At 41.6% G+C, this 16200-nt stretch overlaps 2 protein-coding genes across 2 annotated transcripts; both read right to left on the bottom strand.

The window, feature by feature from the left end:
• Positions 1–139: 139 nt before the first annotated feature.
• LOC118273965 (myogenesis-regulating glycosidase-like) lies at positions 140–7676 on the bottom strand. Its single transcript, XM_035591254.2, has 9 exons — positions 7584–7676; positions 4972–5094; positions 4407–4616; positions 3598–4258; positions 3105–3297; positions 2654–2763; positions 2069–2324; positions 1400–1556; positions 140–347 (listed from the first exon to the last, which is right to left on the bottom strand). The coding sequence occupies exons 1-9, from the start codon at positions 7669–7671 to the stop codon at positions 160–162; spliced, it is 1986 nt and encodes a 661-aa protein (XP_035447147.2). The 5' UTR covers positions 7672–7676; the 3' UTR covers positions 140–159.
• A 1579-nt stretch (positions 7677–9255) lies between these two features.
• LOC118273964 (myogenesis-regulating glycosidase) lies at positions 9256–15044 on the bottom strand. The gene is made up of 9 exons (XM_035591253.2): positions 14878–15044; positions 13751–13873; positions 13128–13343; positions 12339–12999; positions 11950–12142; positions 11469–11578; positions 10841–11096; positions 10075–10231; positions 9256–9609 (listed from the first exon to the last, which is right to left on the bottom strand). The coding sequence occupies exons 1-9, from the start codon at positions 14894–14896 to the stop codon at positions 9332–9334; spliced, it is 2013 nt and encodes a 670-aa protein (XP_035447146.2). The 5' UTR covers positions 14897–15044; the 3' UTR covers positions 9256–9331.
• Between the last annotated feature and the right edge of the window lie 1156 nt (positions 15045–16200).

The following is a 16200-nucleotide window of genomic DNA, read 5'->3' as shown; positions in this document are numbered from 1 at the left end:
ACTTTTGTAATCAAAGAAATTGGTTAAAAATAAAGATATTATTCTTACTAATAAGACGAAAATATTCCAAGTCCAAAGTATTTTTATTTTAATTTACTTCAAAAAGGAATAAAACATTTTCACACCTACACTAGTCTACTCTACATACAAAAAATAAAATTACACTCTAATAAAGTACGGCAATGTGTCGAGCGGTGCGGGGTAGTGTCGGATCCAGTCCCCCCCCTGCACGGGGCGGGATGGGTCCCCCTGCTGCAGCCAGGTCCCCGCCGGCAGGTACACGTCCCTCTCGCGAGCTGTCCGCTCTATCACTGGTGCCACCAGGATGTTCTCGCCGAGCAGATATTCTGGAGAAGAAACGTAAATTAAGATATAATTTTGCTTTTTTTGCGGCATCATCTTTCGTTATGGGAGAGCCATGCTTCGGCACGAATGGGCCGGCTTGACCGGAGTGATATCACGGCCTCACAGAAAACCGTCGTGAAACAACGCTTGCGTTGTGTGAGTGAGGTTACCGGAGGCTCAATCACCCCCCTTCTGAATCCCTGATTCCCCAACAACCCTTAAATTCCTAACCCCCAGGCCGGCAACACACTTGTAACGCCTCTGGTGTTTCGGGTTTCGAGTGCTCGTTTGCCGGCTTATTCCATAAAAAAAAATACTTTAGTAAAACTAGTGCTTCCACACTATCACAACTCGTGTAATGTTAATTTCAAACCCACTAACTACTAACATTTTATTGTGAGCTCTTAGGATATTTTCTTACATTTTCCTTGTAAAAATATAAAGACAATGGACCGCAATTATGTTCCTACACTATAATCCTTTTATAGAGTGTTAAAATTACGTGCAATTAGTAATTGCTTCCTTAGAAATCACGCGACGGTTCATTGTACCAGTTATTACCTACGTCTGTGCCATGAGAACTTTCCAAATTGGATCATGGAATCATGAGACAGAAAGAATACTAATTATTAACTAGGTACGGCATATTTTAAACAAAACGTGTGATTTGACTACATTCATCGTTGAGTTCGACGAGTGCAGCTGAGTTAGGTGTCTCGAGTTTTATTCCCAGGTCAGGTAAACTAGGTAAGATAAAGATTTTCCGATATTTTTCCAGCAACAACACGAAGTTTGCAAATGCCCCAATGATTTCAGGGATTTTTTAAGAGGGGAATATCATCCAATGACTTCTCCCGTCGTGGGCGAGGCAAGAGGGAGTGTCAGACTATTACTGAATAAAAACCACCCCGTTCCTACTCCTGCTTTACGAGCCGGACGGAGCCCCGGTAATCCCGCTAGGTAGTCCGCAGCTTAAGATGCTTTCAGGGATAAAATGAGATGTAATTCATGTCTAAAGCTTTTAAGAGGAAATAAATTGCCTTCACTGACTTACCATCAGAAATATCATGAGCCTCAGTATCGTTGGGTGCTATCCACCAGATAGGCGGGTTGACGGGCTCCCCGTGTGTAACTGCTCGCCTGCACGCCGCGATGATTGCGGGGGCATACTGCGCGTGCAGTTGCACGTACTTCTTGCTTATAGCTATTGTCTGTTGGTAAGAAAATCTATTAAACTTTTTGATCTTTTTTGAGTGAGTCTCCTGATATGCGATCAGCGCCGCCCATGGACACATGCAACATCAGAGGAGCTACAGGTCCGTTGCCGGCCTTTTAAAAAGGAGTATGCTCTTTTCTTGAGGGTTTGAAGGTCTTATCGGTTCGGAAATACCGTCGACGATAGCTCATTCCACAGTTTTGCTGTGCGAGGCAGAAAGTTTCGCGAGAGGCGCACAGTTGTGGCCTGCCAACCATCTATATGATGGGGATGGAAATGCTGTCGTGTAGGTCGATGGCGAAAAGAAGCGGAAGAATCTTTGCCACCTCCCCACCAAACCGATAAGGGTAACAATTCAAAGGGCCGCTATAGCACTTGTTACTTTATGACTTTCTGGTATAGCGGGTCAGGGTGTTCATGGGTGGTGTTAATTGCTTACCATCAGGTAGTTCGTTCGTTTTTGGTTTTCCCCTACATAAGTAGGGGGAAAGAGCTATAAAAACTTACCTCATTATCAAATTCCCAAGGCACATAAGAGAACTGCATGCTAGGCATGAAGGTGTTGGCTTGGAGCCACCTGATGAACAGTTCCTTGGTGGGAGGCTCATTGTACCCGTTCCCTCCGATCATGTCAGGGAGGACCAGAGGGTAGCCGTTCATGTTCATCTGCAGTAGCGTGGTGATGAGGGTCGGGAGTCCATTCTCGTAGGTCCAGTAGGTGTCCTTGTCTATCATGCGGATGAATACTGGTAGGTCTTGAGTTCTGGGGAAGCAAATATAGTTATGTTTTGAAATAAATGGTCTATTTTTGTTGATAGGTATAGGTTTATTTATATGGTTGATCTGCATTATCAAAACATGGATCTTTAAAATGCTTAAACAACTCAGTTTGCTGTTACCTACATTTTTCTTAAGAATTTAGCTACCGTACTTAGAGTCATTTAACGATTACTTAAACTATTCCTTAGTAACGATTTTGATCTGAAAACAATTGCTAAGGACTGGGTCAAGTAAGTAACCATCAAATGACTCTGAGTACAGCGGTATGATAGTTCTGGAAAATTGTTTAGAAAATACTGTGACGATTTTTACCTGTATCCAACTCGTACTTCGACGAGAGGTCCGAACTCTGCGACAGTTCTCACGTAGTCAGCTGATATCACGCCTGGTTGGTCTCTAATGTCGCCTTGCAGGACAGGAATCTAGACGCAATGAAATTAGATTGAGACGTCTTTAGAGAAAGGACTTGAGTATTCCAGCTTGCATTAAACAGACATTTTATCTTTGACAATGTTAAGACTACCAAAAAAAGGTTCAAAATAATAGCACCACTCATCAATTTTGGGCGAGACGAGAGGGAGTGTCAGAGTCTTACTGACTAAAAACCACTCTACTCTTACTCCTGCTTTTCAAGTCGGAGCCCTGGTAAACCCGCTAGCTAGTCCACAGCCTCGGATCAGACCACCCATCCATTCAGAGTCAGATTTGCACATTATTCTTTAGCAATAGTACAAACTCTAATTATAAAGGTTCAGTAACTAACTTGTGGTGACCAGCTAGACTCTCCGCCATCAAACTTGAAGCTGTCGACTCCAGAAATATTCTTAAGAAGATGCAGTCGATCCAGGTACCATTGTCTGGCGGCAGGCTTCGTGAAGTCGATGTATGCTGTCGTGGTCTCGTTGTCATTCCACCAGCTCGTCTCCACCGAGCCGTACTCCGAGGCTACCAGGTAGCTGGAAAATAAAATTGTTGGGGAATTGTAAATATGGTAAGGAGGAAGAATATTTTCAGATTTTTATTGTTGAATAGAGAAGAAAAATCGCGCTGTAAGGAATGAAAAATTCCGCACGTGTCTCTTTCGCTCTCTTGCGTCTCGCCCAAGGTGGGAAAAGTCATTGTGATGAATGACTTCTCCCGCCTTGGCACAAAGGGTTAAACCCTTAAAAAATAAAATGGAAAATAGGATTAAACCTATCTTACTATCGAAATGAATGTTACCTAAGTAAATTATTCACAGTTTAAATTTCACTTACCCTTTACTCTTAGCTTCAGAATACCAGGGTTCACATCCTTTATTGATGAAGGGATGTGTCCACAATGTCACTCTGTACCCTTTCGCCCTCAAAATGGCCATCGTGTTCCTAATGTTAGGGAACCTCCCAACATCCACCGTCTGAGACCCGTAGCAAGTCTCCCAAAGATCATCTATCTCCAACTGACTGTTCGGAAACCCATTGTTGGTGATTTCATCAGCGAACTGCAATACTGTATTGTGATTGACATCTCTCTTATATCTCGCCCAAGTGGACCAAATAGGGTACGTGATCATTCTCTCATCAGGAATCCCTTTGGGCTTCTCCAAATACTTTTCGACAGCATATTCGTGGGCTTTCCTCGCATCGTCGAAGATGCCTATCGCGTAGATCAGGTCTGTTTTGGCTCTTTTGCTGGAGTAGGGAGATTTGATCTGTGCTATGAAACATGCAGCGTTTTTCTCCAGATTGTTTTGGTCTACGAAGAGAGGGACTTTCTTGTCGAAGTAGTAGAAGATGCCTTCGGAGTTGAGCCAGTAAGGTTCAGCCACACCACAATTATCAGCTTCCTTGGTCACGTAGGAATAGTTTGGTAAGACCAGGCGCTCTATTGGCCAGTACTGTCGTTTCTGCTGCGGTCCTCCGTACCAGTGGCGTGAACCTATAAAGTTATTTAAAACCGTGCATTATTGTTCTTCTATTTCACAAGTTAAAATATCACAGTTTAGTGAGGATCTTGATTTTATAGGATAAGGTGATTTATGTATTTAGAAATAGAACCGAAATTCGTATCACAGACTTTCTCTTACCAAGATTAACACAGTCTTCCAAGCTGACTCCTTTAGGCGCCTCCCAGGTGAAGGTGATGATGTAGCCGTTCCTCTCCCCCACCACCTCCTCACTGCTGATCCTGACAGTCGTGTCGTTGCTGAACTGGATCACCACGTCGCCATCTTCCACCACATCTTTGATGGCTCCGGTACGGCGACCCACCACCGCTATTACTTCTGATAGACCTCCTGGAAATATTTGAAAGCCGATGATCATTATAAATCATGATAAGTGATCGAGTGGCGACCGCGGACGGGAAGACGCAACGTAGGCAGACCTCCCACTAGGTGAACCAACGACATCGTCAGAGTCGCGGGGAGCCAGTGGATGCAAGTGGCGGCCCGTTGCCCAGTATATGGCAATAGCTCACCCCCTATGACATCGGACTTATAACATAAATGTTGAAAAGTGGGTGTGTACTGTACATTCGCATTACGTGCCGTAATGGTGCAGATGCACCTCTGCCTTCCTCTTTGGGGATGAAAGGCGTGACGATATTGTTATTGTAGATATAAAATAAATGATAAGTAGGTATATACTTACTTCTGTCCAAAACAATGTTGTATCCTCCCAACGGATTATTCTCTATCTCTGCCTTGACATTAGGAGAGTCCAAGATGCAGATGTCGATAGCATGCGCACACGCAACTAGAGCTGCGAGCACCACTGTTAAAAATCGACAGGTGTTCGATTAAAAAATTTGTTATAAAATTTTATATTGTCCTTCTAGTTTAGCTTGATCGGATCGTATTTTTGGAATTTTCGCAAGACTACTTAATAATTTTTGACTAACGCGCTAAGTAAATCAAATAGTCGTTAAGTAAGACGTTTTTTTCTGCAGTTACGGAATTCATCAATATTAATTGTTATGTTATCAACTTATTGACATAACTGTTTGGCGAGGATCTGGACTAGTTTCAAGCCATGCTAGAGGCTCATATTCATGAGCAGCATCGGCGACAATCGCCGCATCGTGTAACATAACAATTAATTTAGTATGTCTCACGAAAGTCATAATAAAATTCTTCAATATTGTATAACTTCGGCCATTTCTTTAAACGATATATTAGTGCAAACAATATTTTTCAAGTCTTTTTTTTTTTTTTTTTTTTTGAGGGGGAAAATCATCCAATGACTTCTCCCGCCTTGGGCAAGGCGAAAGGGAGTGTCAGACTCTTACTGACTAAAAACCACCCCGTTCCTTCTCCTGCTTTTCGACCCGAAGCCCCGGTAAACCCGCTAGGTAGTCCGCAGCTCCGGATCAGGCATCAGCCCTACTGGGCCCCATCTGTGGTGGTCTGATGGCTCTTTGAGGCGCGCGCGGAACGCGACGCGCCGCACGCACGTGTCTGGATCTGGTCGGGCGGCGAGCTACCCTTGCTCGCCGTCCGCAGGCCCGCACTTACGGTGGCCGGAGATCGTCTCGCGATCCCCTACGCCCGGAGTGTCTCTCGCGACGGCTGGGGCGTGAGGAGGTTTGTTCTCTCACGCGCCCCGCCTCCTCCTTAGCTAGCATGACTGCTTCGCAGAAGGAGGAGACGGCATCCCAGTCCCTCTCGCTCCGCACCATGGCCTGAACCAGTGCCGGGCGCGAGAGGTCGCCGTCGCCGACCACATCCCTGAGGATTTGGCGGTGCTCAGCCCACGCAGGGCACACCGCCACCGTATGTTCTACCGTGTCCTCCGGGCGGTCCTCACAGTGATGACACCCGGGCGTATTTTTCAAGTCTACGATACATACAAAGACACTGTCACACAATGATTCACTAAACATTTTAAACACAAAGTTTCCTATAGAACTTGAGTAAACTATAAAACAGCGTGCGTGTTGTCACATACAAAGAGTCAGTTTTTTGTCCCATTGTCATCAAGTAATTGTTGAGACAATATAATTATGTACCATTCCATATAATAGAGCGGTTAGGCTTTATATGTCATTAAAATAATACACGACACTGGTTTACGTGAATTTTGTATATAATGTAAACACGGTGTAAATGCGTTGTAGATGCTGTGTTTTGCTCTAATAATTTAATTAATTATATTATGAGTGTTTTTTTATTGGGTAGGTAATTGATCGAATTTGAACGTAACTGATAAACAATTAGCTACATCTGCGCGGTTTCATCCGTTCTGCTCGGCTCCTATTGATCTTAGCTTGATGTGTTGTAGCCTTCCACGATAAATGCGCTACCCAACACAAAAAGAATTAATCAAATCGGACTAGGAGATTAGCGCAACAAACTCTTCAGTTTTAGTTAAATCTAAAATAGTATAAGTAGATTAGGTATTATTTTGGGGTCAATAAACTATTATTCAATAAATCAGTATTTTAATTAGCTACCTACTTAGGTAGTCCGAAACTAAATAATTAGTAAGTAAAATCACGTTCTAATACATAGATTTTGTACCTATTTCTTATTTTTAGTTACACCTTTAATTTTAAAGATCAATCTTTTTAAGATTATTTAGATACCATTAATAAACAGTGAAGCAAAACATCATGAAGAAACCTGGGCTTATAATTTCTAATTTTGAGCAAGCGTGGTGATTAATGCTCAAACCTGCGTGCGAGAAGAGGCCTTTGGTCAGTGACCACTATATACTGTTAATGTGAATCAAAAGCTGCTAAAATTGATATGTATACAAAAACGACACTTATTCGTGAATCATTGGATAATGCTATAATGTTTTTTTTTATTTCTAAAGCTAATTTGTTTTTAACGACGCTCCGCAGCCACAGAACAGTTTCTTGCATTTAAATCCAAATTAAACTACCTACTAGCCATTTAATGGTTACTTAACTCAGTCCTTAGTAATTGTTTTCGGAACAAAATCGTTACTAAGGAATAGTTTAAGTAATTATTAAATGTGTCTGAATGCGACAGTGAGATTAATTTAACAAAACTAATATCACACATGATTTTAGTAAGAACAAACGTTATGACGAACTTTACTCTATTACTATTATTAGAACTTATTACGGGATATTTACCATGTTTATTCATTTTGATGAGTTTCCGTTTTTAGTTAATCCGTGATCATGGCGCTTGCAACAGTGCCGAAATATCGGACCATGATGATGACCATGTCAGTTTAAAAACTTATATTTACTCTATTAGATGTAGGAACTCGTAACTCCAGAAAGTACTCACAGTTTGCGAAGACGAGCATCTTGTCAGCAGGACACACGTGTACTGGTGCCCTCAGCGAAGCGACCAACTTAATAAGGACAGCAAACATCTTGCTCGCATTGTCTCTCGTTAATAAGGACAACACAATCAGTAATCTCTGCTCATTTCCATCACATTTGCATGTTTTTCTCAGTTTTCTTAAGATCTGATATGAGGAGATCCGTTTCAGATCTTTTCAACAGTCATTTGGTATGTGTAGATATTGTTTTATTAGTTCCACGCAATAGGATCACCCCCTATTACATGTGAAGTGGGCATACATTGTACAGTGACATTACGTGCGGTAATGTGCACATCTACCCTTTCGGGGATAAGGCATGACGTTACATGGGTATGTGCAGAAAGTGTTTTTTGTATTAGGATTTGAAGATAAGTAGGTATATAGAAGGGTGTGTAGGAATTGTATATAGCCTCTATCTAATACGATCTCTAAATACTTTTTTCGGATCCACTTTTCACCGCATTAATGCACCAAATCGTACCTATTATACACGCTGGTTTAAAATCTACTGCCTTGTCGGTCGCTTGGTTGAATTAGAATTCAGTGGGCTTAGTACGAGTTGGTTTCACGTTTAACGCGATCGAAAACGCGTTTAAATTGATTGGTTGGTTTATTTAAGCCGTAACGTAAAGGAAACTCGTACTAAGGTATGAGTAAAGCCCTTAGGCTTTCTGCCCGGTGTGTGGCAATAACCTCACCCTTTATAATATTGGATCCATAATACAACTAATGGAAAAAGGGGTGTAGCATTGTGGATCTCAATCTTTGTCTACTCCTTCGGAGATCGAAAAGCGTGACGCTATATATGTACCTAAATACTACCTAATGCAACAATATGTTGAGATAAACGTAAATATCACAATTAGATACAACAATTACCTACGTCCATCTATAAATGCGTGGTAAACTATAAACAAATTACCTGCTAAACGTTTGAAATTATCATAAAATGCATAAACATGGTGCTCGACGGAAACTGTGTTTCTTTGGACAGTTTCTGACTGAAGGGTAATGAGCAAAAACTTGACATCTCTTTGGGAGATCTGTGTTTTTGCTAATTCGAACATCATTCAATGGATAACATAAGACGATTTTGATTAGACTAGCCAAGTTGGAAATCTTCGCTAAAGAAATACCTTTATCATGTGGAAGAACCCATGTTTCGGTACGAATAGAGTGATACTAAGGTCTCTCAGAAAACCGGCGTGAAAAAACGTTTTCTAGTTGTTAATTATTGTGATTTTTGGCTTACTCACGTGATACTCGACTAGTTACAAGCCATGTATTGTTTTCAGGGGGGGGGGGGAACTATCCAATTACTTCTTCCGCCTTGGGCAGAGGGAGCGTCAGACTCTTACTGACTAAAAACCACCCTGTTCTTACTCCTGCTTTTCGAGCCGGAGCCCCGATAAACTCGCTAGGTACCTGCAGCTCCGAATCAGTTCAAGCTAGAGGCTAATATTCATGAGCAGCCTTTCGCTACTGTCGAGCTGCTACGTTTTATTTGTTGCAACCACGAGTGTCCACCAATTGCTTAGATACCATCAGGTGATCCTTGAATTAAGTTTGGCTTTAAACAATTTGAATGAAATAGTTTGCGGAACATAGGATTTAAAAGAAAACGAAAAATTATAAAACAATTTTTATTCAAAAGAAAATATCACATAGTTAAGTAGTAAACAACATACAATTATAAAAAAATATTTATTCATTTATTAAACTTTACTACACAACTATACAACAAATTAGTTACTACTCCTATAAATACCAGGAGAGCAGAGTACACAGGAGCTTCTGAGTTACCCTTTATGAAGAATGGGAGCGTGTCCAAAGGTGCGGAGTAGTTCTTCAGTGTGATGGGGCCTGTGATGACCTTGCTCTTGTCCCCCTGGTCATACCAAGTGCCTGCTGGAAGGTAGATGTCCCTGGATCTAGCGCCATCAGTCACCACTGGCGCTACAAGGATCTTTTCTCCCAGGAGGTATTCTAAATAAAGAAGCGTTTTATGGTTTTAGTTTATCATCTTAATGTTTTTTGTATACATTGATTCGTTGGTTAAGGAATTGTATGCGTGGGTGCCTGAACATGGGGTTTCGGCTATAATTCCCAAGTCGGACAAATTATGAATGCGATTTATTTCGATTTTCGGAAATCCCTACAAAGCTAAAAGTGAATTTTACATATAACAATTGCACCTCTACCTTTTATTCCTCCTTACCTCACTAAAACCTCCCCGGTGGCCACCATCTACACCTAAAGGAGGCACCGGGTCCTCTTAGTAGACCAACCTCGGAGCCCCTATGGTGCAACGCCTGTTATGGTACTTCCTTAAAGACCTACATTCTTGAACCTCTCTGTGCAGTGTAGTGCATGGTAGCACGTGACCCCCGTACACCTCTACCTAACCAGCGAACTTTTACGGGAATATAGGTCTTTATACAATATACATACCGTCCCAAATAGCGTGCGCTTGTGTATCGTTGGGTGCTATCCACCAGATGGGCATGTTGACCGGAGCGCCGTCACTGACCGCCTTCTTGCAGGCTTCGATGATGTTTGGAGCGTATTCCGCGTGAAGATTCACAAACTTCTTGCTTATTTCTATGATCTGAACAGATTAACAAATTCCATGATCATCAGCCTATACCTAAGTGGCAACAACTGACCAAAGGCCTCTTCTCACATGGATAAGGTTTGAATTAATCACCACGCTTGCTCAATGCGGGTTGGCGATTTCAAACTTATGATAATTAGAAATTATAAACCAAGGTTTCCTCACGATGTTTTCCATCACTGTTTGTCAGTGATGTCTAAATAATCTTAGTATATTTAACTCGAAAAATGTCACATTGGTACTTGCCGTTGGTATGTTTCGAGCCCGCACTCTTATGCATGTGAAGCGGGAGTCTTAAACCTCCGGACGACCGAATGATGTGGAATCAAATGGAAAGAATTTAATGGAAAAAGGATTGAAGAAACAGGAATGACGTAAACTTTATTAAAAGTTAAATGTAAAAAATTCATCATCATCAAACCATTTTCAACCACTGCGGAACTTAGGCCCTCTTCAAATTCTACTAATGACTATGAACTTTATCTTCAGCTCTTCGCATCCACCCATCGTCATTTACAATCATACACGTTCACCACTTACACATACATATACGTCCACTTTAACTCAACATAATGGTACCGCGACTAATATGACAAAACTGACCTCATCATCATAGTCCCAGGGTACATAAGAGAACTGCAGACTTGGCATGAAGGTGTTAGCTTGTAACCACCTGACGAACAGTTCCCTGGAAGGAGGCTCGTTGTACCCGTTCCCTCCGATCATGTCAGGGAGCACCAGAGGGTAGCCATTGATGTTCATTTGGAACAGCGTCGTGATTAAGGTTGCTAGGCCGTTGCGGAAGTCCCAGTAAGTATCCTTGTCGATCATCCGTACGAAGATTGGAAGGTCTTGAGTTCTGGAGTAGGAAATATAGTTTTTAGAATATATTTTGAGACCGATATTTTTTACCTCGTTGGTCAAGTGGTCGTAAGTGCGATTACCGGGCAAGGGGTCTCTCTCAATTCCCGGGTCGGGCAAAGGATTACTGGGCTTTTTTGGTGTTTCGAAAATTTCTTAGTAGTAGCACGGAGTCTGGAAATGTGTCCGGTATATGGCAATAGGCTCATACCCTATTACATGGGACTTACAGCATAAATTGTGAAAAGTAGGTGTACATTGTACAGTGCCATAATGTGCACCTCTGCCTACGTGATAGAAGGCGTGACGAAATATCTTTTGACTGGATTATGTGTTACGCATAAGTATAATATCGGCATTTTATAATTACCCAAATCCAACTCTAACTTCCACCAGGGATCCAAAAGCTGCGACTGTCCTGACGTAGTCTGTGGTTATGAGATTCGGGTGCTCGTAAATGTCACCTTGGAGGACGGCCACCTTCGGGAAACCAGACATAATTAAACATCTTGCCTTCATTGCATGGAAGTAATACTATGTTAATGTTATTGAACGGACTGCCTCGTTGGTCGAGTGGTCGCAAGTGCGACTGCCGATCAAGGGGTCTCGGGTTCGATTCCCGGGTCGCGCAAAGTGCTACTGGGCTTTTTTTCGGATTTTCGAAAAATGACTCGGTGGTAGCACGGAGTCTGGAATCGTGTCCAGTATATGGCAATAGGCTCACCCCCTATTACATGGAACTTATAAAACAAATGGTGAAAAGTGGGTGTACATTGTATAGCGGCATCAAGTGCCGTAATGTGTGTAAAAGGCGCGATGTTGTGTTGTGTGTTATTGAACGGTATACTTACAGTAGGCGACCAGCTGGTCTCGCCACCATCAAACTTGTACGCGTCCACACCAGTTTCATTCTGCAGTCTAATCAGCCGGTCCATGTACCACTTCCTGACAGTCTCCTTGGAGAAGTCGATGTAGGAACCGATGGTACCGTTGTCATTCCACCAGCTGGTGTCAACTTCACCAGTCTCCGAAGATACAATGTAGCTGTTGGTGGAAATTAAATAATTGCTGTTTTAGTAAATTGCTTTTCAGTTATTGTTATAATTTTGTTAATATTGTGCAATTATTGTACTGAACTTCTATTCAGTTCCTATGAGTTTTGGCTTTCATCGATTTCGCATTCTTCATATCGCTTTACTGCAGAATTAAACAAATCATTATAAAACGCCGTTAAACTTACCCTAAATCCTTCGCATTGGTATACCAAGGATCGCACCCTTTGTTCAGGAAGGGGTGGGCCCACATGGTGGTCCTGTATCCCTTCTGTTTTAGTATAGCTATAGTCTCCTTCATGCTTGGAAACCTGGTAGTATTCACCGTCAGAGACCCATAGCATATCTCCCACAAATCGTCCAGCTCAAACTGGCTGTTCGGGAAACCATATTTAGTAATTTCATCAGCAAACTCTAGTACTACAGCGTGATTGACATCCCTTTTATATCTTGCCCAAGTTGACCAAATTGGGTATTTGATCATCAATTCGTCGGGGTACCCTGTTGGTTTCTTCAGGTACGTTTCAACAGCATATTCGTGAGCTTTCCTCACGTCTTCGAAGATCGCGATGTCATAGATGAGGTAGTTTCTTGTTCGTTTGCTCGAATATGGTGGTTGGACTTTGGCGATGAAGCATGCTGAGTTGTTAAGTAAGTTCTTAGAATCGACGAATAGTGGAACCTTTTTGTCGAAGTAGTAGAAGACTCCAGCAGAGTTGAGCCAGTATCTCTCGGCCACTCCACAATTGTCTGCCTCCTTGGTGACGTACGAATATTCGCTGAAGTTCAAGTTTTGGATGGGCCAATACTGCCCCTTCTGCTGAGGCCCTCCATACCATTGGTGGGTGCCTAGAAAAAATTCTCGTTTAAAATCATTTTTGTGGGATATTTTGGAAATATAATTGCTTGATTTTCAACATATTTTGCTAACGTGCACTCTGTCAGTAACACAATTAAAGTAATATCAAGAATCTTACCATAATCAACACAGTCTTCAAGATCATATTCCTTCGGAGAGTCCCAGGCGACAGAGATGATTTGGCCGGTCCTATTGCCAGTGACGTTTGTGCCGGAGATGGTCACCGTGGTATTGAAGTCATCGTAACTTAGGATCAGTGGGTTGGTAGACACGACAGTGGTGGGGTCAGGGAAGTTACGACCTATCCAGATGATGCTTTCTGGTTCATTGTCACCTATAAATAGGAAAGCATTTTAGCTAGTAGCTTAAAGTCTTTTGTCGATATCTTTTTGTATGGTGGATGTTCAAATGAAAATTGATTTAATCTTTATTTTTAATGAGAATTTTTCTACGTAACATATCACACACACACATGTAGAAAAATGTTCATTATTTATTTATTTATTTTACACTTTATGTACATTATACAAAGGTGGACTTAATGCCAATTTGGCATTCTCTCATCATCATCATTACATTTCAATTATTGTCGAAATTTTTATCATTTTTGTTAAGACATATAAAACAAATCAGGTTTAAGGAAAAACATCATCACAGACAAACCATAGTTCTATTTTGTCTACCTTTGTGCAGTAAATGAATATCCGATAACATCTATTAGGAATGGAATATGAACCTTACCTCTTTGTAATGTTAATTGAAATCCCCCGACACCGTTGGTTTCCACCATTGCTCTGGTTCCAGGGACGTTGAGTATGGTCTGGTTGATGGCGTGGGCGCACACCACCAGAGCGGCGAACACCACTGTGTAACGAAGCAGGTTAAACATGTCATCATTTTGTAATCACAAGGTTTCAAACGTAAACGTTAGGTATTGCTACTAGATTTTCATTATTGCCTTAAATATTTATTTATAATTGCCTGCACCTGACTGCCTCGTCAGCCGAGTGGTTGCGCGTGCGACTGCAGAGCAAGAGGTCTCGGGTTCGATTCCCGTGTCAGGCGAAGTATTACTGGGTTTTTTTCGGTTTCTCGAAAATTTCTCAGTGTTAGCACGGACTCTGGAAATGAGCCCCGTACATGGCAATAGGCTCACCACCATGGGACTAACAACATAAATAGTGAAAAGTGAACCCCTTAGGGGATTAAAGGCGTGACGATATGTATGTATGTATATATATTTTTATTTCAACCTGTCTTATTGAACCATAATATACTATTTTAGTTAAAAAGAATCCCAAGCGTGTTTTTTTTTTATGGAGTATGGGGCAAACGAGCTAGCGGTTCACCTGATGGTAAGTGATCAGCGCCGCCAATGGATGCAACACTAGAGGAGTCACAGGTGCGTTGCCGGCCTTTTAAAAAGGAGTACGATGATAAGTTGTGATGAACGATAGACAATCATGCAGCTCTTGAACTATGTAGTTTTATTTTACTCGTAGTATAACTACATGTAGGTATTTGTTTATTTCTAACCAAGTCCAAACTACATGCTAATGACAAGACACTTATCGATGAAAATGCTAATAGTGTTTGTGCTCTATTCGAGTAAGGAATTTCTGATTTGGATTCTTGGGTTTCGGTATTACAATATCGCTCTTCAAAAATTCTCATGTGTAAAGCAAGATGCGCGCTCGCTATCTAGAATTTTGCATACGCATATGATAACCTTCACGCCCTATAAGATACCGTAAAAAAGTGACAATTAAAATTAATAATTAATTATAATGATTCTGCTTCTGTAGAACATCATGTAACGTTAATAATTTTATTGAAATTATATTTTAAAAATTAATTATTTTACTTACCGCAGTGCAAGCCCATCATGGTGGCAGTTTGTCGCTCGACTGTCCTCCAGTGTCGAAGCAACTCAATATGAATACACTCAGAATGTGATACGCCCGGGAATCGAGCTGCCACTTCAAACCACTCGTAGATATGTCAGTGTAGTCAACACTTATGAAAGTGCACGTAAATATAATTAACATAACGTCATTATTTATAATCCCCGGGTGGAAAGTGACTACTGTATCATATCTAACTAGTTGTTTTTTATCAAAGTCAAAGTCAAAGCATTTATTTTAATTAATCCTAAATTAGGCACTTTTGAAACGTCAAATTGAATTGTCCGTCAGTCTGTCTGTCAGCAAAGCTAGGCGCTCGTTAAAAGTGTTGCTTCGAATGGAGAAGAACGCGCAAGAAACTCCATCGTTACTTTTTTTTTAAATGTTTTATGGAATAAACCGGAAAACGAGCAGATGGATCACCTGATGGTAAGCAATCGACGCTGCCCATGGACACTTGAAACACCAAAAGCGTTACCAAACCAGACAGATGTACCGGACCGGTGATACCATGGCCTCACAGAAAACCGACGCAAAACAACGCTTGTCTTTCGTTGTGTGAGTGACGTTACCGGAGGCTCAATTACCCCCCTTCCCAATCTTCCCAATCCCCGATTCCCCAACAACCCTTAAATTCCTAACCCTCGAGGGTTAACCTCGTTGCCGGCCGGCAATGCACTTGTAACGCCTCTGGTGTTTCGGGTGTCCATGGCCGGTGGCGATAACTATCAGCTGATCCGTCTGCTCGTTAATCGGCTTATACCCTAAAAAGCAATCGCGACCATTCGACCACGTGAATTTTCATGTCAGCATTACAAAGGCATCAAGTAGTATTCTGAATTTCATTTTTATGAGAAACATTCACGTTTTAGTTATATAATATTAGTCTCTTTTTATGGAGGAAGTCATATTTTGCAGCTTGGTAGAATTTTAGACTTCTCAGTCCTTGTCGTACCTACATATTTTAAAATTGTAGGTTATAGGATTCCATATGATTCCATATTTTGTAGCCTAGGGTCTTGTAAGTATCCGGAGCTGTGACAACGTATAAGTTTACTCCGGCTCAAAGCAGAAGAAGGAACGGGGTGGTTTTTAGTCAGTAAGAGTCTGACACTCCGTCTCGCCTCACCCAAGGTGGGAGAAGTCATTGGATGATTTTCCCCACACAAAAAAAGAGAGTTACGGGTAGGACATTATGTTACGGTAAATTCTTTTTACATTTTTGAAAGGTGTTTTCGATTTTCCATTCAACGAAAATTATCAGATTGCTAGCCATCGGTAGCCTGT

The sequence above is a fragment of the Spodoptera frugiperda genome, chromosome 3 (assembly GCF_023101765.2).
Source record: "Spodoptera frugiperda isolate SF20-4 chromosome 3, AGI-APGP_CSIRO_Sfru_2.0, whole genome shotgun sequence".
Classification (NCBI taxonomy): Eukaryota; Metazoa; Arthropoda; class Insecta; order Lepidoptera; family Noctuidae; genus Spodoptera; species Spodoptera frugiperda.
The sequence above is the reverse complement of the archived record's forward strand: the minus strand, read 5'-3'. Positions and strand labels throughout refer to the sequence as shown.